This window comes from Thalia democratica, chromosome 4, assembly GCF_965202585.1.
Source record: "Thalia democratica chromosome 4, ktThaDemo2.hap1.1, whole genome shotgun sequence".
NCBI lineage: Eukaryota > Metazoa > Chordata > Thaliacea > Salpida > Salpidae > Thalia > Thalia democratica.
The window spans coordinates 40674009-40699601 of NC_139168.1; the positions used below are offsets into that span (position 1 = coordinate 40674009).

At 27.1% G+C, this 25593-nt stretch overlaps 1 protein-coding gene across 1 annotated transcript; it reads left to right on the top strand.

Moving 5' to 3' along the window:
- Positions 1-3539: 3539 nt before the first annotated feature.
- Positions 3540-25251, top strand: LOC145833363 (peroxisomal bifunctional enzyme-like). The gene is made up of 10 exons (XM_082940544.1): positions 3540-3603; positions 5712-5872; positions 6046-6207; positions 6447-6575; positions 6722-6823; positions 6940-6998; positions 7526-7724; positions 8472-8631; positions 9950-10028; positions 25053-25251. Exons 1-10 carry the CDS (start codon positions 3540-3542, stop codon positions 25249-25251), a joined length of 1314 nt encoding a protein of 437 aa, XP_082796670.1.
- Positions 25252-25593: the final 342 nt, after the last annotated feature.

Genomic DNA, 25593 nt, shown 5'->3' on the forward strand with positions numbered 1-25593 from the left:
TTTCTCTTTAAACTGCAGTTTGATTGAAAATTTAAATAACATCCTGTTAAAGTTTTCTTTCTGTACACTGAATTTAAAAATCTAATTTCTTTTCGTTTAATTTGTACATCTAAAAATGCAAATTCATCATTGTTTTCTTTTTCTATTGTGAAGTTCATAGAATCATGAGCATTATTTAAAATATTAAAGAATTTGTCCATAGTTTTCTCGCTTCTAAGTAAAACAAAACAATCATCCACATACCTTAGATATGATAAATTATTTTTGAACGCAGGAACTTTTTTTAATTCAGTATAACCCATAAATATATTTGCTAATGTTGGTCCTAAGGGGGATCCCATGGCTATCCCGTCTTGTTGTGAATAAATTAAGGAATTAAAACTAAACTTGACACCAGAAGTTGCAAATTTCAAAAATTTTTTTTAAATTCATTCTGCTAATTGTAGGTTTACTTAACTTAAATAATGTATTAACACAAATTTCAATAACCTCTTCCAACGGTACGTTAGTGAAAAGACTTATAACATCAAAAGATGCAATAAACGTATTACTAGCTTCCATTTCTATAATTTTGTCTACAAACGTAAAATAATCCTTTAAAGAATATGACGAAAAGTGTTTTAAAACTGGTTCAAGACACGAGTTCAAAAACTTTGCCAACTTATGTTGTGCTGAATTAACCATAGATAAAATGGGCCTCAAAGTTACAATTTCTTAATAAATTTTTGGTAAGCCATACAAACGTGGGGTAACTGATCCAACCGGTTTAATTAAGTTAAATAATGATTCACTAATTTCATTTTTGAATAATAACTGTTTGAAAAACTTAATAATTTCACTTTCTACTTTATCAAAATTATTCAGTTCTTTAGCTTCTCCTAAAAGTTTAAATTTTGTTGAATCACCAACAATATCATTCGTTTTTTCCAAATAATCAGATCTGTTCATTAATACACAACCATTACCCTTAAATAAATATATCTTTCTTGGTTGAGTTTATTCACAAACTAATTACAAGAATGATAAAGTCTGTAACACAAAACATAACTAAAACTAGGTAAATACTTCTACATCTCCCCCCAGATTTTATCTACAAGGAGATAAAACGGAAAACTTACCTAGCAAAACAACATTTTTCTTTAAACAACTTGTTACAACTTTAACGCATTTTTCAGGTCTAAAATTCAACGAAATTAAACTAAAAAAAGACAAAAACATTTCACAAATTACGATTAACATAGTTCACTAATAAATGATTTGTTAACAAACTACAACTTAAACAAACAAACTGTAACAAAAAAGTTGAGACTTAATCTTTACTTTTCTTCACTTTGCTGAATACAAGCATAAACTTAATTGCTTCACCGATTTGAAATTTTCAGCTTTGAAGAACGAAACCACACGTCATTCATCTAACCATCTTGAAACTTCACTTCATTTGCTGATAAACATCTTTATCATATCTTCGACTTTAAACAAAGTAGAAGGTGCATTACTGATAGCATTGAACACTGACGAAATACTGCTACACTTATTTTCCAAATACTCGATACCAACCAACAGTTCGAATTTTTGAAAGTCAATCTCTGCGTCCTCATCCAAGATCACTTTGAACAGATGGCTGTTAAACTAGTCTGCTGCAAAGTCAACTACAAACTTTAGGACGTCACCATTGGATTGAAACTCATTCATTAGACCATAAAACATTAATTTACAGTGAACGTTCCAACTTGACAATAAATGAATATCAGCAACATCGGTGGCACGAAGCTTTTGAAAATTATCGTAAAGTTTTACACGGAAACGCTGCAAATAATCCGATAATTTCACACACTCATCCCGGACACATTGTTGTTCGCAGTAAACTTTGACTGTCTGTTGGCTTTACTGTAGAAAATATAAGTCAAGAAAATATAGATTAAAGCAAATCCGAGCCATTCCAGTTCAACATCAATTTCGAAGAAAACCATTAGTACAGAAGGAAATTACACAATGCTTCACAAAAAGAATCTTCCTTCTATAAAAACATAGAACATTAAAACTTTTCTTGACATCTTTTTCTCAACCTTACAGAAAAGACAAACTTTTACAGTGGTATGTTTGCCTTTCTCAGATAAGGGATACTACTTAAAGGAGGGGTAAATCTTCTCAGAAACTTACGATTTTGAGCAGTTAAGCGACCTGATCCATCAACTTTGACAACAAATTGATGGCAGTCCTTCACTTCCACCACCACTCCACTATTCCCCCACTTGCTAGGAAAATTACCTGTTCGATTTAGTATCACAACATGATCACCGCAATTCAGTGGTGGCAACGATTTTGTGTTCTCACTTATATTTTCCAGAGACTTAACAAAACAAATACTGATAGATTCTTCCTTTTTATTCCAAACGTCACGCCACATTTTTGAGATCTGCGGGTTATTGTAGGTCATAACACTTTTTCTGACGTAAGGTAATGACTTCTTTAAATTTCGTCGCGATCCAGTGTGTAAAAGTACGTTTTTTCGCTCGAACATATTTTTCCTACGACCTCGGCTGCAAAGGCCATCAAAGTTTTGTGTATACAATCCACCAACTAGAAGTGCATTTGACTCATCAGCATAATTTTGATGACTTTGATAAACTTTTTTACGGGACTTTATCCAGCATTGTTTACAGGCAAAACACTCAATATACCTCATATTTTTACTGCTCCAAACAAATTTATCAGTTGATTTATTACATATGCTACAAGTTGTTTTACCACTTGGTTTTTGTGTTGTTTTTTTTAAGGATTTGTATACATTTGGTGTATACAATCCACCAACTAGAAGTGCATTTGACTCATCAGCATAATTTTGGTGACTTTGATAAACTTTTTCACAGGACTTTAACCAGCATTTTTTACAGGTAGAACACTCAATATACCTCATACTTTTACTGCTCCAAACAAACTTATCAGTTAATTTGTTACATATGCCACAAGTTATTTTACCACTTGGTTTTTGTGTGGTTTTCTTTGAGGATTTGTAAGAGAAAACTGATGCTGTAACAGCGGGTTTCGACATTGCATCACGTGCCATCTCTTTTCCTTCAATAAAACCGATTGTCTCATTGACATTTCTTTCATCTAGATTTTCCCATCCAAGCACCTCTTTACGGATATCCTCATCGGCTAAACCTGTTACCATGACATCTTTTAGGATTATGTCTGTAAAATCTATCATTTGATTACAGCCATCCTTTGGGCATTTACATGTGTACGAGCATGTACTGGCTTTTCCCTTTAAACGGGCAGCAAATGATCTAGTGTTTTCAGTCAAATCCTGTCTTGCACTAAGAAAGTCTGATCGTCGTACAACAACTGAAACAGGAATAACTGCAAGCTGCTTGATCATCCTTAAAAGCTCTTGCTCACTTAAATTTACTACATCTTTATGCCCCTTAAGAATAGCATCGCATAAATCTTCCTCACAGCACTGGTACAGTTGACGGCGTTTTTCTACATCTGTCATCTCCATGCTATCTTTAAAAATAGTCCACTTTTGTACAAATATGTTCCAACCCTCTTCACTGCAGTCTGTCCCTATTCGAGGACGGACCATCTTTGGAAGCTTTGGTTTTGAAGAATTTGCATTAATGTGTACATTGTTGTGAATGATAAGCAAAGAGGCAACTACAGAAGCATCGACGTCTGGTGTTTCATATGTGCAACTTTCAAGAGGGCATTTAATCACAGGCATTGTTGATTCAATTCAGGTTGACTTTATCATAAATAAATATGTCTTTCTTGGTTGAGTTTATTCACAAACTAATTACAAGAATGATAAAGTCTGTAACACAAAACATAACTAAAACTAGGTAAATACTTCTACAACCCTTGTCGGGTTTAGAAGTTATCAAACTATTGTCATTTTTCAACTCTTTACTATTTTTCTTATTTCAGAATAATTCGACAAACTACCTTTTTCAGGTTTTGATTTACTATAATTATATGCCAAGGATGACAAATTAACTTTCATAGCAGTTTCTTCATCAGCAGATCTAGATTTCAACACACTTAGTTGTTTGTAAAAACACTCAAATCCTAAAAAAACCAATTCCTTATCTACATGTTTGGGAGGGAGCGAAACATTTATTCAAAGACTTAATGCAAAGCTCTCTTGTTCAGTCAACTGTCAATCAGAATAATTTAAGACATTATTTCTAGCCAAAGTACCAAACTTTCTCAGTATCAAATCATTTAATTTCTTGCTATTGTCTTTTATAGTTTTACTCTTTTGTTTAATTACAACTTCTTCTACATAATTATTAAATTTATCAAAGTTTTCTAAAGACAAAACTTCCTTTAATTTACTTGAGTAACGTACAACTGCAGATTCAAGATATTTACAGTTACGTTCAACTTTCAAAATTTTTATACTTAAGAACTTATCTTTTTATATATGCCCTATGTTAAGTCTGCTAAGGGTCTCTTTAGTTATATGATCCTCAGTATTCTTTAAAATTACCCTAAAAATACACTTGAGTTTTAAAACAAACTAATTATTTTGAAAACAAAAAAGATGTAAATGTAGTTTTTGCTTTCAAATAAATTATTTTTCAGTTTGAATTATACCATTTCAGGTAAAATAATAACAAAAATCAAAGTTTATAAATATTTTAGATATTTTTGTATACTTGTTGCAAGTTTAATTTTGACGTAAAATTAAGATAACTTGACCTTATTCAATCTTATTCAACTTTAGAATACTTAAAGAAAAAAAACATAATCAATTTTGTAAAGAAGTAACCCAGTTCTATTTAATAATTTACAGTACAGCTCTTAGTTTAATCTCTAGTCACGATTAAAGTCAATTACCGCTTGCCAGTTCTCTGTGCTTTATCAGCATTCGGCTTAAACTACTGTGATAGCGTCCTTTAGTGTCACCGGAAACCACGACATCTATTTGCTCTACTGTACTTAACAAAATTAGAATGACCATTAAGCTTAAAAAATGTTTCTAGCAACTGAGCAGCTAGTAATTTGAAAAAATAATAGTCAAACAAAACAATTTTTGACTAGGCAGTATAAATTTAATAAGTATGGTTTTATAATTTTAAAAGCTACTAAATTTTTAAGTTATAGGAACGAAGCGAATTATTTTAGTAGTTAAGATTTTGTACAACTTTTATTAATTGCAACTTAATTTTAACATTCTCACGATTTAAAATTTAAAACGTTAACTTTTATGTACAAAACTATTTCAACTTGTTTAAACTTTTAATATTACTAGTGTTTTACCGAGGATCCTGATCCAGATTTTTTCTAAGATCAGGTGGTTTACTATTTTTGAAGATAATACGGCTAAACACTTATATATTTATTTTGCAATAAAAATAGTAGGATTTATATAAAAAACTACATGTATTCCCACAGTTTTGTAAATCAAAAATTACAGATTTGGTAGTTCTGTTTATATCGCACTTACTTAAAGAATCTTAATATTCTTTTAATATTTTTAAGACACTACACTGTTTACATTAACTATGTTATTAATTTTATGAAAGCAAAACTTCACTAGCAAACTTAAAGTTAAATATTTTAATACTCAGTGTTTTTAATTACTATACTAGCTTTTATTTTTGATTTAGTTAAAAAAGCAGTCCGACATATTATACTTTTTTTTAAATCTAATTTTTAGGTTTACGTATTATACTATTTAAATACTGAATTTTTAAATACAGGTGTACCAATTCTATTGATTGATACTTCGAAAAGAAAATTAAACGAGGCAATTACCTCAATAATAAGTTTGCTACCGCAGTCAGGCAGAAGAGATGAAGCTTTGGTCAAACAATATGTTTTGAAAGCTGTTCATCCTACCGATGATTTCTCTAAACTTGAGGTTTACTTTAACTTAAAAGCAAAACTTAAATCAGTATTTTAATCTATAAGGAAATATGTTCAGATTTGAATTCTTATAGCTAATAACAAGCTATAGTTTTCGTAATATATGCTACTAATTTTTCTTACTTTTAAGAACTTTTGTTCAAAGTATATACAATAATACAACAACAGGGGTGCGACTTGGTTATCGAGTCTGCAAAGGACAATATCCAAGTAAAAAAGGAGATCTTCTCGTATATAGATATATGTTGTAAGCCTGATACCTGTGTGATTACTTGCACTAAACTCATGTCGATCGATCAGCTTGCTTGCCTTTTATCTAGACCTCAACAGGTGTTCATTGACTTTTTTTTCTTTTAATTAGTAAAACTCTTCAACAGTGTGATTAAAAACTAGACCTTTTTAAATTAATTTTTAAGTATTTAACTTCTTTTATAGACTCTTGAAAACATAATAGTTTATGACAAAACTAAACAATTTTAGTTTCTTCTTAAATATGTTTTATGCAAATTTGAATTATGTTTTCTTTTTAATTGTAACAAAGTTTGAAATATTATTGCTCATTAATTTAGGTGATAGGTATGCAGTTCGGAGAATTAGCTCACGAAAACAATTTTGTTGAAATTGTTCAAGGCTGCATGAGTTCCTCGAGAACTATTCTTTCCGCTATTGGTGTTGCTGATAAACTTGAAAAGTATTGTGTAAGCAAAAAAAAACGTTTTTAAGAATTGTTGCTTTGACTTATGAAAATAATTTAAAACAGAACCTTATATAAATTACTGTATTAAAGTATAGTTTTCCATTTTTAATTGAAAGCTTCTTTTTTTTAATTTTTACTTTTTTTAAGGTTTTAGTTAAAGACGAAGATGGTTTTCTAATGAACAGAATGACTTTAGTGATTTTCAGCGAAGGTGAATATTTGTTAGAAGAAGGCTGTTATCCCAATCAAGTTAGTTACAATATCTGGCTAAAATAAACTGATTTGGGAATTCAAATAAAGCATTGTTTTAACACTTTTGAATTTGAAAAAAGTTAGTCTTAACATTTGTAAACAAATTAAAACAGGTTGATGAAGTTCTAAAAGATTTTGGATTTGAGTTTGGAATATTTGAAATGCAAGACAAGTTTGGCATTGAAGCAAGTTATAAAGTACAAAAATCTCTCAATACAAATCCAAATTTGATCAATTTTACCAAATCACAAAAGTTATTAGTTTTATATTTTTTAATGAATTTACCAAACAAATATTTTAATATTTTACGTCTAAACGTATAGCTTGCAAACCACTATATATTTTTATTGAAGTTAGAGTTAAATTTAAAAAAATCGAAAATGCTCCAAAATCACCTTATTAAAGTAATGCCATATATTTGTGAAAAATTTGTTTAAGTATTTAAAACATAAACACTTAATCCAAGAGTATATTTTTGTAACTTTAGCACATAATTCACGGGACTAAAAAATTTAAATTTATCACAAAATACATATAAATTTAAAAAATGTTTTTCATAATATTGATTTAAACTTCGAAATAGGTGTTTATAGGTTAACCGTTGTTTACATTGTTTTCTAAGCACAATTTGTTACAATAAATTTTATAAATACTAACTGATATAGTTACAAAAAAAATTAAAATTTATGACCTTAAAAGAAGGAAAAGTCGATCAAAGAAACGGAGTAGTCGACTAACAGAGAAGTTGGTGAAAAAGGGGCGAAAAGGTTTAGAAACAAGTTTTAAAGGTTGGTACAATTTTACTGAGGAAGATTTTCAGCCCGACCCAGAAGTTAGAAGTTTTATTGATGAGTATCGTTCAAAAAACGGATTTACACCGAGGGATATTGAAGAAAGGGTTTGTTTTAATTGCTTTGTTTGGTGATTTTTTTGTATACTTGCATCGTATATTTGAAACATATATTGTAAAATTTTTATTACAAAAAAATAAAATATTTGTCTTTAGGCCATTAAAGAAGTTAATATTATTTTTAAGTTTTTCAAAAGTCATTGATCCGGCATCTATTGCAAAAAACTATAAAGAATACCTTAATTATAGCTTTTTTGACACCACTTTAAAATAAATAAATATTTATTTTACAAAAAAGTTTATTGCTGTCTTTACTTTGTTTGTTTTATAAAAATAATTACATTTTTATTTCTATTAATGAAAAAGTTTTACTAATAGTTCTAAAGCTTTGAAATTTAGGTCTTTTAATTTTATTACTTTTTCAAAAAACTATCTTTGAAAAAAAACATGAAAATATGTTTTGTAATAATTTACTTAATACTCTAAGGTAAACACTAAGCTTATAACTAAGCTATATTAAAACTGAGTAACATGTAGTATGCGAAATTATGTATATAAAATTCTGAAAGGATTTAATTCAGTTCATATTTTTTAACAATTATAGTTAATAAAAGCTTTTTTAATTATAAAAATCAACTAGCATAGTTTCTTCTTGAAATTAACTAAGTATAAAACAAGATTTAACACAGTTCTGTACTATATATATTCTAATATTATCAAATAGTCACTCTAGATTTTGACTTTGACTATAAAACTTTGGTACAATAGAGTAATATTAAAAATAATTGCAAACAGGAAGTATTCGATAGGTTGATATTTAGTGTAATAAATGAAGGATTCAAAATACTTGAAGACAAAGTAGCTCATTCTCCACAAGACATAGATGTAGCTTGGATTAATTGTATGGGTTGGCCGAAAAGATTTGGTGGTCCAATGTACTATGCGTTCAATTATGGTTTGTTTATTGTTGACAATTCTAATTAGTTATGAAGTGTTTTAACTTTAAACTGAAGTTTCAACTTTAATATACTTCTTAAATTGCTTTACTTATTTAGTCTTTCAGATCTTTTTTTTACACACCTTTACTTACATTATTTAGTTGTTGTTCACAAGTCAATGATTATCCTGCTAATGTTGTTTTTTTTAAACATGCATTTTCAACAACACTTATTTTACTACTAATAGTTGATAAAATTAATTGAAATAGTGTAGTTTTTATTGAAAAAGCATAGGTGAGTAAAATTAGTTACTGAAAATTGTTTTAGTTTAAAAAGTACATGTACAAGTATTAACATAACTTGGCTGAAAGGACTAACTTTAATACTACTGTTGAATAATAATTATTATTTTATAAACTATCGTTTGCTTTGTATAAATGGTGTACTCTCTAACTTGGTTAGGTGGTTATTAGTGACCTACTAGATCTAGTCGAATTCTTTTTAAAACAAATTATTCAGTACAGTTTTAACCGATTCGTGATTTCATTAAAAAGATCTTGTTTCTGCCGGATCTAGATACAGTTATTTGAAAAGATCAATAGCCAATTCTTTAAAAACATCCACATATAAAATTAATCACCCAAAATTTATAACTCAAAGTTCCTTGAAAAGATACAAGTAAACCATCAACCATATACAAATCCACAGCATTAGAATCTTTTACAAATTATGTAAATCGCTAAAGTATGCATATTAAGACCAAAAAAAAAAAGTATTACCATTTTCAGTCCAAATAAGATCTAATATTTACATTTTTTTTTTAATTGCTGTTTATTCTTTCTATTTTGGAGTTGCTAATGTTTTCAAAATATCAATTATGACACTTTTGTATCAATTATATTATGTAAAGTCATTGTTTTATCTATTTGAATTTTTATTCGTTCGATAAAAGATGATGAAAACTTATTTTTCAAAAAGTTTTTATTCCATTCATATCGGAGATTTATTAAATACCTTACAAAATTTAAGTATCTAGTTAAGGACGTACCTTATCGATGTCCCTTCTGTATTTATAAGTATTTTGTCGTTTTAAAAGAATTTTCAAAATTTCAATAAAAAATCGGAAATTAAAAGCAAGTTCAATATTGCCGTATGATTTCCTTAATTGGACGAATAAAAGCATGTTGACTGATTGATTTACAGCATTTTAGCTTCCTTATTTTTATGGTACACCATTATTTATTTGTTTTTAGTCTGGTAATTAATACTTTATTAGTTATATAGTTCTTTTTCGACATGTAATTTATAGTAATTACGCTTATTTTGTGCTTTTAGGACTTGGAGAAACATTGAGTAAAATAGAGTCAAGATACAGAACAGTCGGTGAAAATGAAAGTAATTGGAAGCCTTCAAAGTTACTTAACAAACTAGTCAATGTTTACAAATCTCCACCCATAAACCAATGGACACAAATTATTAACAATATTTTAAACAAATGATTGAACAGCTTATGTTATTATTTTAACTTTATGTTTAGCACTGTCTTTTTTTATAAAGTAATAAAATTATTTTGTTTTATAATAAAAACTTACACATCATATTTAAATTAGTAATGATGTATGGTTGTGGTTTTACAACAGTAATATACCTAACTTACACATGTTTTATTTTTGATTCATAAGACGAAGTTTGTTAATAAAAGCTTTTGTATTTGATTCTTGAATAGCTTTACATTGTAACTAAAAAGTGACATAATTTGAATCAATAGTCTCTAAAAAAAGTTTGAATATGTATAATTTGATGTGTCAAAATGTTAATTTACTTTTATTCCGATAGCTAAAGTATTTTAAAAGTAATAACAAAAATTTTATACTCTAGTATTAATATTTTTATTGAAAGCAAACCAGTTGTAAAAACGCTATTACTTACATAAAATTAATCTGAAGTCCTAATAAAATTTTATATTTAAATATTTTTTATTACAAATGTGATTTGTAGTAATGTTTTACCTAAAATTTCCTTAGAGTTTTAGTCAATTTAGGGTATCATCAATTTACCAATTTAACATTCATAAACAAAAGTTGAAATTCTATCAAAAACTATTTTTGACGGATGAATTTTATGTTACCGTTGGCACTTTCTATTTTTCTATGTGCATCACTTATAAATCTTTTGTAACTTATAAACCTCTTATTTAAGCTTGGTATAGCAAGAAACTCTGATAAAATAGACATCAAACATTACTGCTAGAGTTTCTCACGATGGTTTTTTTTCATCATATGTACTACAAGCGTTATTCATACAAATTTATAGATAATGACTAATTTTTCTACATATTTTAGATACAGATTTCTCAAATGCAAAAAAAATACATACATGATTTTATGGGTTTGTTTAGGAGCTCTAATATAATTAACTGTATATCTATTTAAAAAATCCACGATTTTTCCACTTAATGAAAAACTCTACCAATGCGCTTGATTAAGTGGGTATTTTTTCATACTACAACGTTAGGGTAAATGTTAAAAAAAAAACTCCGAGCACACAAGAACCAATTTTATTTTTACTGAAATATGATCCAATCATACCATTCTTATCATACTTTATCAGTTTAGTTTAAAAAAACTGACTAACGCTCAAGAGACCCATAAAAAACGAAAACAAACAAGAGTTTTCCTGCTACTGCAAAAATAAAGAACCGTGTCCTTTAAAAGAAAAAAATGTAAGGGAGAAAATGTAACTTACGAACCTAAAGTTAAAATAAAAATTGTAATCAAAGTTTGTTTAGGATATAAAGGTATTCACTTTAAGAAAAAAGTAGCAAACAACAGAACTATAACTAACTCTAAACATGAAAACAACAACTACTTTTAATGGGTACAAGCAACTGAGCTTACACCAGGTCCTTAGACCGAACTTTTTGAGCGCTTTTTTTAACGTTCAATAAACAATATTATTACAAAATAGCAAGATAAACTAAGAGGTGAGCTGAAAAATTTTATGAACAAATTAAAGCTTGGACTTAAATTTTGCACACTATCTTGCAAAAGTCATTTAAAAAAGATCCAAAAGCAATTTCATAAAAAAATAAGTTATAGAAACCTGCAGACACAGTAACAAATTTGTTCTATAAAATTTGAAAACAAAAATTTAATTAGTTGAGCTACGTTTTTAAACTTAACTATACTGATAAAAGTTTAGATTTTTTTTCATTTTTTTTTAGTTAAGTTTTTATTGTAATCAATGAAGTTTATACTTACTGTTATCTTTTTAAATTTCTTAAAAAATATTTTTTGTTTTATTAATGCTTTACTGATCGATTTTTTTATCAAACATTAACTAACAAATAGACACTCTATTAGGCATACAATTGTAATCTTTTTAAAAACTTTTCTGTTCAAATTTAAAATAAGCCATTAAGCGATGTAAGTATTACGTATAATTTACAAGGTCGGGTTGCCTCAGAAAAACTAGTTATATCAAAACAACTATTCAAAATAGAATTTTAAGTGTTCCTTAACAAAACATCTTAGTGAAACAAGTTCACTGGAATATATAATAATAGCAAATTATACAGTATCCATATGTTTCTGTGTTTTAATCCGTTAACACTCAGAAACATATGTCAGTGTAATAAAAGAAGGATACTGTATAATTTGTTATTATATTTAGACAATAAATATTTGAAAAACTAGTTGTGTAAGCCTTTTAACAGTAATATTTGTATTTTGAACCGTGTTTTGTGTAAAGTTTATTAAAATACTAATAAAAATCATAAGCATTTTACAAAAAGTAATATAATACGTTTCAACTTAAATACTAATAAATTATAAACTATTTGATTTCATGTGAGTTTAATAATTTATATATAAATTTGTTTTTCATAAACAAGTTAAAGTTTTTAGGCAGAAAACAAAACATTTATTGGCAATAGGTTCTGCTTAAAATCTGTTCTGCTGTCTTTATAAAATTTTAATAAACTTAGAGTCATAATTATTAGTCATTTTTAGTTGTGTCTAAAACAACATGTTCTTCTGGTGAATTCTTTGCATTTCTTTAGCTTTCTTCTTCAGCAAACTGATTTTCATCAACAAGTTTGTATCTGAAAAAAAAAGTTTTATAAACAATAACTTAGTAAAATTACAGGCGAAAATTTAAAGTAAAAATAAAAGTGGCTTTTACATAATTTATAAGCAATTAATAAAAAAATTCTTATAAAGATAGATACTTTGTATACATAGATTAGTAATATTTTTTTTTAGTATTTTAAATTTCTGATGAAATCATATTTTATTGTAGTTATTATTTAAATTAAATTAATGTAAGTATTTTTTTAAATGTCCTACACATGACGTTAAAAGGTATTCAAATGGTGTAGAGAAAGGTTTTTTGTACACCAGGTCCTTGGTCTAAAATTTTTGAGTGCTTTTTTTGTCGTTCAACAAACTTTATTTTTTAGGTTGACTTACTATCAAAACAAACTTTTATTTTAGTTACTTAATTTTAAGCTTTTATTTATCTTAAAGTTATACTTTTTTTTTTGTTTCTTGGAACTTTAAAATGTTAGATATATATCTTAAGTATTGATTAATTAATATTTTTTTATTACTGTTTATTAGATCTTATAGAAAGGAGTTTCGATTACTTTTTATACATTAGAGCTTTTTCATAAAGTATTATTACTTTAAATTTATAGCTTATTTTAAAGTTTTTCATAAGCATATTTATATTCTTTCTTAAAGTTTTTGCTTAAATTTACAAGTAGCAATTTTTCGAAGCTTGGGTTTTAATCATTCATTTTGTAAATTTAATTTATTCTATAACGTAGTCATAAGTAAATTATCTTTTAACATTTTATAGTTTTTAGCTGTTTTACAATATAATTTTTTCAAAGTTGAAAAAAATATTTCTTAACATTAGTTTTTTTTTTTGAACAAAAATTAAAACTCACAATATTTCCGTCAAGCTGAATAGATTGCCATTTCCACTTAGACCCTTGTTGGTTATAAAGGGCCAAAAAAATAGAAAATTAGTAGATTAAGAGTAATTCGTAGCACATACTTTGTATCTCGTTTCATTTTTTTTCTATAACAATGAGAAAAATTTCTTAAATAAAATAACAATATTTAAGTGGAAAGTTTTAACAGGGTTGATCATACTAATTCGATCATCAGACCACAAGCCATCGGTAGACTGAGACCGGTTTCGTCCTGATTAGGACTCATTAGACAGCCTCAACCGAAAAAATTGTGGTCGTCAATCTACAAACGGTCTATACATGCAAGCATGAAGCAACCATTTGCTTCATGCTTGCATTTATATGAAAAAAAAGTAAGTCAAAACTATTTACTACAAAATAGCAAGAAACTATTTTTTAAATTAAGCCTTAGTTTTTTACTATTTGACCTCAAAAAATACTACTGAGTTTATGTTTACAAAAGTTTGTTACGCAACGACTGAAACTAAATGTTAAATTATAAAAAACTTCCAAAAATACATTTTGAACTAATTAATTTAATTCTTAGATTACAAATTTGTAATACTAAAGCTAAAAAACTCCTTACATAGATATATGACCATAAATGCTCCTAGTACACCAAAGGCCATGGAATAACATTACTTAAATCCTGGGTCAGTCTCACCAGGGTAACAGTTTGAATCTGCTCTGAATATTGGAGTTATGTACATAGAAAATATGCATGCTGCATTGATTGCAAAACAATATATTGAAAAACACTGTCTTCTCAAAAGCCACTGAAAAGTATTATTTTTCTTTTATCATTTGTAATCAAAATTTGCAGATGGCTTTTTATTAGCATACTTGTTTTAAAAATAGTTTTTTTTTTGTTTAATCTGTAATATATTACACAATTGAACGTTTATGTTTTGGTTATCTTATTTTAAATTATTTTATTAATTGAGTTCTGTTCGAACAAGTTAGTTTAGGTATAGATAATTTTGTGTATGTTATGCTGGTTGTCATTTGAAATTAAATAAAAGTCATACTTTAAAACGAAAAGGTATTCTACTTTCTAGATAAGCAGGTAGATAGTTTTTAAAAATAAGTGTTCAATTACTATCGTATTTTTGGTTACTGAGTTAGAGTACTAAGAACAGTTTTTTGGAAATGTAAAATAAATATGTTCGTAGTTTAGTATGGTTTTCTTAAATTACATGTATACATGATTTTTAACTAACATTTTAAATATATCTAAAAAATTGTAACTCATTAAAAAAAATTCTTCAAAAATTTTAAGTAAAGATTTAGTTTTGTGTTTTTTTTCAATCCTTTTCTTTTAATTATAGGTATCAAAATCATTAAATACTAATTGTTTTTGTTAGAATAAAAAGTACATAAACTGAGTTCTAAAATTACGTTTCATTTAGTTTAGAAAACATAAACAAGTATAATATTTGGGAAGCTTTATGAAAACATTTTGTATACAGGAAAAAGTGGTTTCAATAATGTTTGGAAAACTTCTCACTTTTGTAATATATCAATTGCTTTTAACTATTACTGCGGTTAAACAAAACAATTAAACATAAAATTTTAGCTTCTAGTAAAAAGTGGTAAAAATGTTACTTTTATCAACTTTTGAATAATTGCGTTCATAATACTTTGCGAGAATTAAAAAAGAATACCAGTAAAACAGGTAAATGCATTTTGTTTTATAAAGAAAAAAGGGAAGTTTTAATAATCAAAATATTTTTTTTTTTAATATAGAATTTATCTTGTTTTAGTATATTTACTTTTTTGTTCTTACTAAATCAAAAAAAAATAGAAACAACGAAATTGCTTAGTAAAACTATAACGTTTGATAGATATATCAAAGTAAAAAAAAGTTTTTAAGTGCACTATTTTCAAACAGCTGAAATTAGTTTTAAACTAAACTTTCTTTATTATGTCAAAATAAATGTTTAACTTTTGACAGCTCGTTTTTAAAGAAATATCTTAATAATTTATAATTGAAAGTTCTAGTATGTAACAAATCAAGATTATCTTTAAATTAGTTACTGTACTTTTATTTCAAATTGTATAGTAATGAAAGTTGAATTATACTTGTTGATTTGTGAAAAATAAACTTATTTGAACCAAACTTTTATACTTTTTAATATATAGCAAAAGAAAGTCGGGTTATAATAAAGCAAATCTCTTCACGTCTTTGAGTATGACATACATTTTTTAATTTTTTAGAATTTTAATTTTAAAATTTTAATTCTGATAGTTTACTTATAAATTACTATGTCATTTTAACTACTTGACCACGACATTAACATAGTGATATTTATATAATTAAAATAATTGACATTAAACCTATAATATTCTGTGCTGTTTTAATTTTTAAATGTACTTTAATGTTACTAATACTAAAACTAGTAAATTTTGTATGGAAAAACTTCAAATTTTTATATTCAAGTTAATTTATTTATAAGTAAACAATTTTATTTTACAAGGTTTATAAAAATGTATTATTTACTAAATTATAGATTTTTAGTTTTTGTTTCAAACTTTTAAGTCGTTTTTATTGTTAATTTTAAAATTCTAATCACACTATCTAAAAGCTTAATAAATATTATATTTTTATTTAGTTCCTTAGTTCTTGTCTCAAAATTACACATTCTTTTGCCTTTAAGTTTTATTAGAAATCAATTTTTACTTCAGTCTTCATGTTTATATATATAATTTTATTTAAAACTTTAGCTCTTTTTTAAAGTTTATAACGTGATTTATTGTATTTACAAGTTTTAGCCAACAGTTTATGTCTCAGAATACTATCTTGTCATGACTTTATTGTTTTTTCAGATTTATTTATTTTAATGAGCTCATTGAGCGGAATACTGGTTGTATAAAAAACTTTGAGTTAACTATAAACTATATATAAATAAAAGTAAGTAAAAATTGATAATAATTTTATAACAACTTTATGAATAAATACTTTTACTGAGATTATTTAAAAAATCAAAGTATTACTTTTATTTTAATTCAGAAGATCACAAAGGTATTTCATTTGTGTTTTGCTTTAACCTATAAAAAAAGTAAGTTTTAAGCATATCGAAACAGTTCGAACAAAGTTATGATTATTAAGTAATAATAACTTACTTACGTTTTTGTCAAAAATTTTTTAAACTTAAACTTGTTTTTAGTTAATATAAAACCCAAAATTTGTAATAATAGTAAGGAAAAGGTGGTAGCCTGTGATTAAGATTTTTACTAAACTAGACTCAGTGTTTTTAACATTTTATTAAACTAATATCAACAGGAATTTGGTTGTCGCTGATCATATGAAAAAAAAAATGCAGGCTGAAGTGGTTGTTTTAGTTTTAACTTTTCATAACAGACTCAAATATCTTGTGTAAATTTTGAACTTGACGTGAAATGTACACAAGACCTTTTTTTGCTCTTTAATTCAATCCCTAGAATGTCAAGTTATTACAATTTTTTATCGCGGGTCAAAATACGTGAGTCGCATCAATTTAAAAATAAAAACCTACTCTCCGGCCGCAGTTTCCGACGCCGAATAAGCTTTTGCTACACTAAAAACCTGAAAAATTAACAATCTAAAACACAAAAAACTTTTCTTTATAATTAAAAATACTTTTTCTAAAATATAATAGAAACAAATATACTTTACAACTCGAATAATGAAACTCAGAGCTAAGTATGAATTTGTATTTTGAAATACTTATTTATTACAGTAAGAGAAAAAAAAAATAAAGTTAAGAACTAAAATAATAGAACTCAATTATAAATATAATTTTTTTTAAAGCATGATTCCCACTTTTCTTTTGCTATTCATAATAATCTTTTTTTTCAATACTTGATAAACAAAACTATACATAAAACATAATCAAAGTTTTCCATTAAGGTAAACGATCGCTTTGTTACATACTTTTACTAAAAATGCTGTTTTGAAAATATTGTTTTCCAAAAAAATGTTAGCCTAAAGATATAAAAAGAGCCTCTTAAACTTTGATTTACATAATAACAACTTTTGTTAACACTTTTTAACGTTATTATTTTTTTTTCTAAGCTAAGTTGCAAGGTTATAAAAATATAATAAGATACTACGTAACAAGGTGTTAAAACCAAAATACAAACAGCGAAACGTCGTCAGTAAAAATAGTATTTGCGTACAAAAACGGTTTTTTATAAAATAATTACTACTAAAACTGCTTCCTTTTTTACAGCTTTACCATATCTAATTAATAACGTAAAACACACTAGTAAAAATAATAAGTTTAATGCTTAAGTTTAAAAAAATATTGTTCTTTATTGCTACTTTGAAATTTAAAATGTGTTCAAACTGGTTGTTCTTAAGTTGTCAGGTTAAAAAGCATTTCTTCATTTGTAGGGTTAAAAGTTTTACGGAAAATCATTTTTGTAGAAAGATAGCTTTTGCATGGATAGCAGTTAACATTGATTTTCATACTTATATGATTGTACTTCATTTTGACTTTTTTTAATAACTTTTATAACACGCAATGTTTTTAATATTTATTGAGCAAAGGTTCAGTTTTTGATTAAAATCTTACTAAACTAGACTCAGTGTTTTTAGTCTTCTACTAAACTTATGTCGGCGGGTATTTAGTTGTCGCAAGCCAGATTTCGAAACCAAAAATATTCGCAGACTGCAGTTGTAGTTTTTACTTTTAGTAACAAATATACTATATATGACCAAATACTTTGAGCGCTTTTTTGTTGTAGTTCAATAAATAATAATAATATATTAAGAAGTTTAATAGAGAAAAAGTTAAACAATAGAGGAATAAAATTTAAAGCATATTATATGAAATTTTTTAAAGCATAACTTCTTTTTTTATTTTGTTACCCATACTAATTACTTTCTAAAATATTGAAAGCACTAAAATATTTATAAAAGAAACCACAGTTTTCCATGAAAATAAGCTATCGCTCTCTCCATAATTTTACTAAAAATGTTGTAGTTTTAGGAAATTTAAATTTACAAGGTAGCCTAAAGGTTTAAAAATAGCCTCTAAAACTTTGATTTACACAGTATTTTTTTTTTATAAATACGTACTAACGTTATACTTTTTTTTTTGCAAGCTAAGTTGCAAAGTGTGAAAACTAAAAAAATAAAATAAAACGTGAAAAGCGTAATAGGAAATCAGCAAAACTTTGTTAGTCAGTAGAGTATATGCGTACAAAACAGTTAAAAAAAAATAGTTAGAGTTCAATTGCTCCTTATTTTACAGCTACAAAATCTGTAATTAAAAACGTTAAATAAACTAGTGAAAAATGTTAAATTTAATGCTTAAATTTAAAAACGAATTTATTGAAAACATTTTGAGTTCTTTAGTTGCTATTTTGAAATTTAAAATGAGTACAAACTAGTTTGTTTAGTTGTCAGAATAAAATGCACTTCTTTATTTCTAAGGTAAAAAGTTTCCACAGAAATTATTTTTAGTACAATGATAGTTTTTGAACGAAAAATGATAATAAATAATTTAGTTTTCAGATTTAGAATGTTGTGTTTATTTTTGCTTTTTTAAATTTATATAAACCGCAAAATTTTTATTATCTTTTTAGCAATGGTGATAGTTTTTGATTAAAATTTTAACTAAACTTGACTCAGTGTTTTTAGCCTTTTATTAAACTAACTTCGGCAGGTATTTAGTGGACTCAAGCAAAGTTTTGAAAATAATAATGATCGTGGGCTGCAGTTAGAGTCTTTGCTATTCATAACAGACTCGAAATATCTAGTTTAAGTTTAAAGTTTTCCGTGAAATTTACCTTTAGACCTTTTTGTTACTCTTCATTTTAAACCTTATAATATCTAGTGCAGGGTTTCCAAAACATTTTTCATAAGACCCTCTTTGAATAAACTAAAAAAACTATGGCCCCTCTCTCAAAAATTTATGTCAAATACATCTAGAACCTTTTTTTCGCTCTTTACCATCAACTCCGAAATATCTAGTATAAGTTTCAAATTATGTTCTTTTGTTTCCCCGTTTTGCAGGTTATGGCAATCTAAATTTCTTAAAATGCATATTTTGGGAAGCTCGGTCTAGTATAAATTTCTGAACTACCTTTAGGCGTTTTTAAGACTTTTTTTTTGCTTTTCATCATCAACTCTAATACATCTGGTTTAAGTTTTAATATTAATTTTTATTAATGCGTCTAGGACATTTTTTTTGTTTTTCACTGTCAACTTCAACATATTTTGTTAAGTTTAAAACTGTGGCCTCATGACTCCCATGTGGCCCCTTTACTATTAACGCCCTCCCTCCTTTGGCTCCTTTGCAACTTATTGCCCACGTTGGTAAACCGTGGTCTAAACTATGTCATAATCATAACATGACTATAAATTTACGATCAAACCTTTATTATATCAAATCAATCACTAAAAAATGATAAGGAAAGTTATGTAGTCGGTGAGCCATATTTCTCAGGCTGAAATTATGTAAAAATATTTTAGCGTATTGCTTAATTAAAAATAATGGGGCTAATAAAAACTTGAAAGAAAATTTACAGTTAAAAATGTAATTTAATAAGCACAACTTTATTTTTAAGTAAATGAGTGTACACTTTACAAATTTTTTATACTTTTTAAAAGCTGTACTTGTAATACATTAGATATGCTTTTACAGGAGCAAACACTTTTTGTGAAGTCTGCACTGAAACACTTATCATTGCACTGCTCACGTAAAAATTCTTTTTCTTTAGGATGTCTAGGATAACCCGACGTCAGAACTTCAGTAATTTTGTTCGCTTTAGTTCCATGTAGATAAAGTTTTGTGTTAAGAAGCTTATTTTCTTGATTTTAATCAGTTGGGTGAAGAACTTTTGGGTTTTTATTGCAGGAGTCGTCAGTTACTGCAAGGTAGAAGACGAAATCAAGAAGATGTCATTTGTTTTCGCTGTAGGCGGAGAAAAAGAAAAGCCATATTATGGTTTTAAAAATCTTCGACTGTCAACTCCTCAAATTTCAGATAGTAGAGGTTGTACCGTTAGATATGGTTCTTTTAGAAATCCTAAATTTAACAGCTGCAGAGGTTTCCATGGCATGGTACCAGCATATTTGATTGTTTAAAATTATTGAGAGAAAAGCCATAATATAAAAAGTAGATAACTTTCTAAGTTTAATATACTAAATGTTGGTAGAAAGTAGTTTGTTTTTAGATTTTAGAAAAACGTTCAAGTTCAACTCTATTGTGCATTCTTAGCATGTTATCTTAATGAAATACATTTAACAAATAGAAGATTTATAAAATTGTTTTATATAATAATGAAGGCAATGTTTACAGTCGTTGTATGATTCTAACATTTCACATTTTTAAAGTTTACTAATTTGTTTTCTTATAACTTATATATACCTATACCATTTGATTTTACCCCTTTTCTTAATCTAATTAATATTTTATATTCTCTCAAGAAATTTTAGTCTATTTACATATACTTTTCATAATTTTTTGTATAAAGTTAGGTTATTATTAGTTTAGTGAACGACAAAAAAGACGCTCAAAATGTTTGGTCCTAGGACCTGGTGCACGAAGAACCTTTCGGTTATCGAGTCGCACACCTCTTGGATACCTTTTTACGTCTTTTGCAGGAATTGTTTTTCTTTTTTTTTATAGTTTAATTTAGAATAATTAACTAAATATTTGTAGTTTAATTATTTTAATAAGTCTAGTTAGAGATTTACCCTCAATCATTTACTATTTCACTGATTTAGAATGTTGTAAAAATACAATGTTGAAATTGATTACTGTACAGCAGCATCATCACAGTTTATATCTTTTATTTTGAACTAAATGTTTTTCTATACTTTTTGATTTTCATATATCTGGTGTAACTCGTTATGTACAACGATTAAACGTTTATACAACTGCAATCTTAAATTTTCCGCCTTTGAGTATATCATTATTTGATATTCATCTGATATATGCAGCTCAATAATGTTTATTCTATCTAGCAAAAAAATCAAGAATAAAAATATTTTTAAAGTTTTAATACATATAAGTATAAAAACTTGTATACTTATTATTAATAACTTTTCTTGACTTTAAAAAATTACAGGTTAATCCGTTAAGTATGTATGACGTAGATAAAATTTGTTTCTCGCCAAAAACTTTATCATTAGCCACAGCGTGTTCTATTGTTTAGCTAAATACCTGACTATTTTAAAAGTCAAACAAATATTTATAAAAATTTGTTAATGTAGTACGCATTATCTTACAGAAGATACGTTCGATTTTTAAGCTAAATGGCTATAATCTAAATTAAAGTTTTTATGAAGGTAACTTTAGAGACAAAACTAAAACGTTTAAAATAGTTTTTTTGTGCAACTTTTTAGGTGGAGGAACTGCTCCAATGCCCTATTCATTTAAAACCCTGTAATATCTATCTAGTGTAAATATTATTTTTGCGGACCGCAGTTTTACCTTACACAGGCTGCATCTCATATAAAATGAAATTATGCTCGCGGGACGAAATTTACCGACCCCTGAAAATATGAAACCAATAAAACTAAACTTTTGCTATATTCACAATGTGAAAAATTTATAATCAAAAATACAAAACAAATTTTATTTATAGTTAAAAACAATAATTTAAAAACAAATAGAATAGAAGTAAGATAAGAATTAGAATAATAAAATTCAGAGCTAAGTACGAACTTTTTTTTATTTGTTATTCATACTAATCAATTTTTCAATATAAAGTGATCAACACTAAACAACAAACTAAAAAAATAATAATGTTTCCATTGAAGAAAGCGATCGCTTTGTACATAGATTTACTCAAAATGTTGTTTTGAAAAAGTTTAAATTTTCAAGGTAGCCTAAATGTATAAAATAGCATCTTAAACTTTAATTTACATAATAAAAATTTTTATTAACAAGTACTTATGTTGACTAGTTTGGTCAGTTGTCAGATTAGCATTTCTTCATTTGTAAGCTGAAATTTTCCACAAAAAGTAAATTTTGAAGAATAATAATTTTGCATGGATACACCATGGTTTTCCAGGCTTAAAAGGTTGTTTTTTAGATTTTGTTCCTTATAATTTATTGTTGGGTTAGCTAAGTATTTGAAGAACTATTTAATCTATAAAATTAGTATATCACAAGTACTATCGTTGATTTTATTTTTAATTAGCTTATTTAATTTAGCCAGTATTTATTTCGGCCATCATCAACGAAGTTGAGATGTTTTATGCAATCGATAATAAACAATGAACTTTACCGCAAGATCAACAACAACAGCATCCGAGACAATCCTACGACCGGTTTCGTCCTTATTAGGACTCATCAGGCAGGAATAGTCGCGAGAAACCGCTATTGTGATCTTAAACAAGCGGGCTTTAGTACGAAGTACTGAAGCGATCGTTTGTGGGTAAAGTTGAAAAAATGACACAGCTAAATCATTCACAGCCCAACGTCTCAGACATTGTCAGCTTGTTGTGAGATTGTAGTCTGCGCTCGTTTGATCAGTTTTAGCCAGTATTTATTTCGGCCATCATCAACGAAGTTGAGATGTTTTTCAACTTTACCCACAAACGATCGCTTCAGTACTTCGTACTAAAGCCCGCTTATTTAATTTAGTAATGTTTTAGCTAGGTTTTATACTTTTAACTACTACAACAACTAGTTTTTTTTAACTTATGGTAATTTAATCGACTTCTCTACTTAGTTTTTAGACCCTTAAGTATATAATAGTTCGTACTATTTCACTAGATTGTCTAAGCTTAAAAGTTTAACTTTAAACAAAACTAATTTACTGAGTTGAAACCATTATTAGAAAACTAGGTTATGGTAACAATGTTATTATTATGTAATTTTCATAGCAAGTTATTTTTAATTCAAACAAAAAACAGTACTGTTTAAAACAATTTTTTTAAGTTTTCTTAGTAAAACAAATTATTTAGATCTTAACTTAATGTCAATGGAACCTAAGAGTGTTGGTACCTTTGTCCGCTCGGAGGGCCTGGTAGCACCGGCGGAACAGGTACTGCCTCAGAGTCACTTCTAATAGTTGCATGGCTCTGGCCAGTACCCTTCTCTTGACTACGAGTACAGTGTCTCTTACTCATATTCAAGTACATATAAGAAGTAAATAATATATACAAATATGAATTAAATATAAAATATGAATATCAATATGTGACGAATATGAATATAAGAATATCAATAAGAACAGAAATATAAATATCAATATTTTAAATAGAACTTAATTTTATTTAATAACTACAGAAACTTTAACCTTAAATATCACTAAAAATCAATAATAGATTATACACAACTATAAAACTACTAAATGGCCCAACTTTTATAAATATAGAAAACTTAAACCTTAATTATCACTAAAATAGTACTGAAAATCACTAATAAAATATATACAACAATAAAACTACTAAATTTATTATCAAACAAAATAACTATGAGGTTGCAAATAATAAAATGATGAAATGTAAGCAGAAAATAAATAAGGACTAACAGTTGCTTTATTTACTAAAAATTCTTTCTTGCAGAGAAAACTAAAAAAACTTAACTTTGGCAACACACTCTCCCAAAAATCTCCAAACTTAAAACTGAAGACATGTTTTAGCGTTCCTAGAGTTTTTATGACTATTTTGGCCTTTTAAGAAAAATAGCCTAACATTACACTATCTTTCCTAAAAAGCCTATTTTAGAATTACTGCTTAGGTTTTCTAAAACATTTCATGATCAACCAGAAGGTTGGAATCAATTAGAAAACCAAACTTTAAAATATGTGTTACTCTTGTACACTTTCTAAAATTTAAAACATTTAAAGCAACATAAAACTCTGAACTCTCTATACAGCAAACACTTCAAACAAAAAATAAAAAACAAAAATATGATCACTAGCACCAAAAAAAGTGGTGCTGTCAATCAATTAAATCGCTAGGGCAATGAAGTTTAAATAGCAATACACTACCTTCATGTACCAAATACTTTAAGCAACATTTTAACACTAAAAACTCAAAGCATAAAAAATTTAGTTTCTACAATTGAAAAAAAAATCTAATAAAAAACAAAAAAAGTGGTGCTGTCAATTAATTAAATCGCTAGGGCAATGAAGTTTAAATATCAATAGACTACCTTCATGTACCAAAAAATTTTACTAATTAATTTCATACTGTTAAATAACTAGTATGTACCAAAAAAACATGTCGTACTAAATGTAATTAATCAACTAACCTGTCATAAAAGTTAGTTTTAAAATAGTAATACTTTACACAGGAAATAATTGAATGAGTTGTAATACTATTTTGTATCAAAGTTTTAAAGTAAGATATTAGGTGTAGTCTCAAAATTAAAAGTTAAAGCAAAAAAATTTACAAATTTTACAAAATATATACAATTGAATTTAAAAAAAAAAAAAAACTTCACAGCAAAAAAATTAGTACTATCATTAAGTTACAGTGTTAAACTTGCAAACTGTCATCGTATCCTGCAGCCGATCAGGATTTCCAAAACGCTATTTCACTGACGCTCCTCCTCAGATCAGTAACTCGCCGCCGGCTCCAACATCTTTGCTCCTCTACAGGACATCTCCACGGTATTTGCCAGGTTGTCTTCCACTACTAGTAGTTTCGATTACTGGACTGCTGCCACCGACTCGAAGTGAACTGCTTCATGACATCGCAAACGGTTGATGAAATGTTGTTTGGAACAGTGTTGCAAAATAAACCAATTGAAGAAATAAAACAACAAAAAGAAAATATATCAGCTGGCCAAAGCCTACTGCAGAGGAAGTTGAAAAGAAAAATATATATGAAAGCCAATAAAGAATATATTTTCATTCAATTCCGACTAGACCCTGAAGGAAGATGGGGTTGAACAAACTTACAACTAATATTCCTCTACCTAAACATTAAATGTCTTTTTATGCTGTCCACAAAAGAAGAAAAAGCAAAAAAAATTGTAGGAAAAGAAATAAAACAAAAAGACACAATGAACAAGCAACCTCATAGCAGTAGTATAGAAAAAAATTATTC

Bases quoted from the DNA above. Each gene is read 5' to 3' on its own strand.
- LOC145833363 (XM_082940544.1), top strand. From the start codon at position 3,540: ATGTTCCAACCCTCTTCACTGCAGTCTGTCCCTATTCGAGGACGGACC. The intron at 6,824-6,939 runs GTTAGTTACAAT...AAATTAAAACAG, and splicing joins AAGGCTGTTATCCCAATCAA to GTTGATGAAGTTCTAAAAGA. The intron at 6,999-7,525 runs GTTTGGCATTGA...TGACCTTAAAAG, and splicing joins ATATTTGAAATGCAAGACAA to AAGGAAAAGTCGATCAAAGA.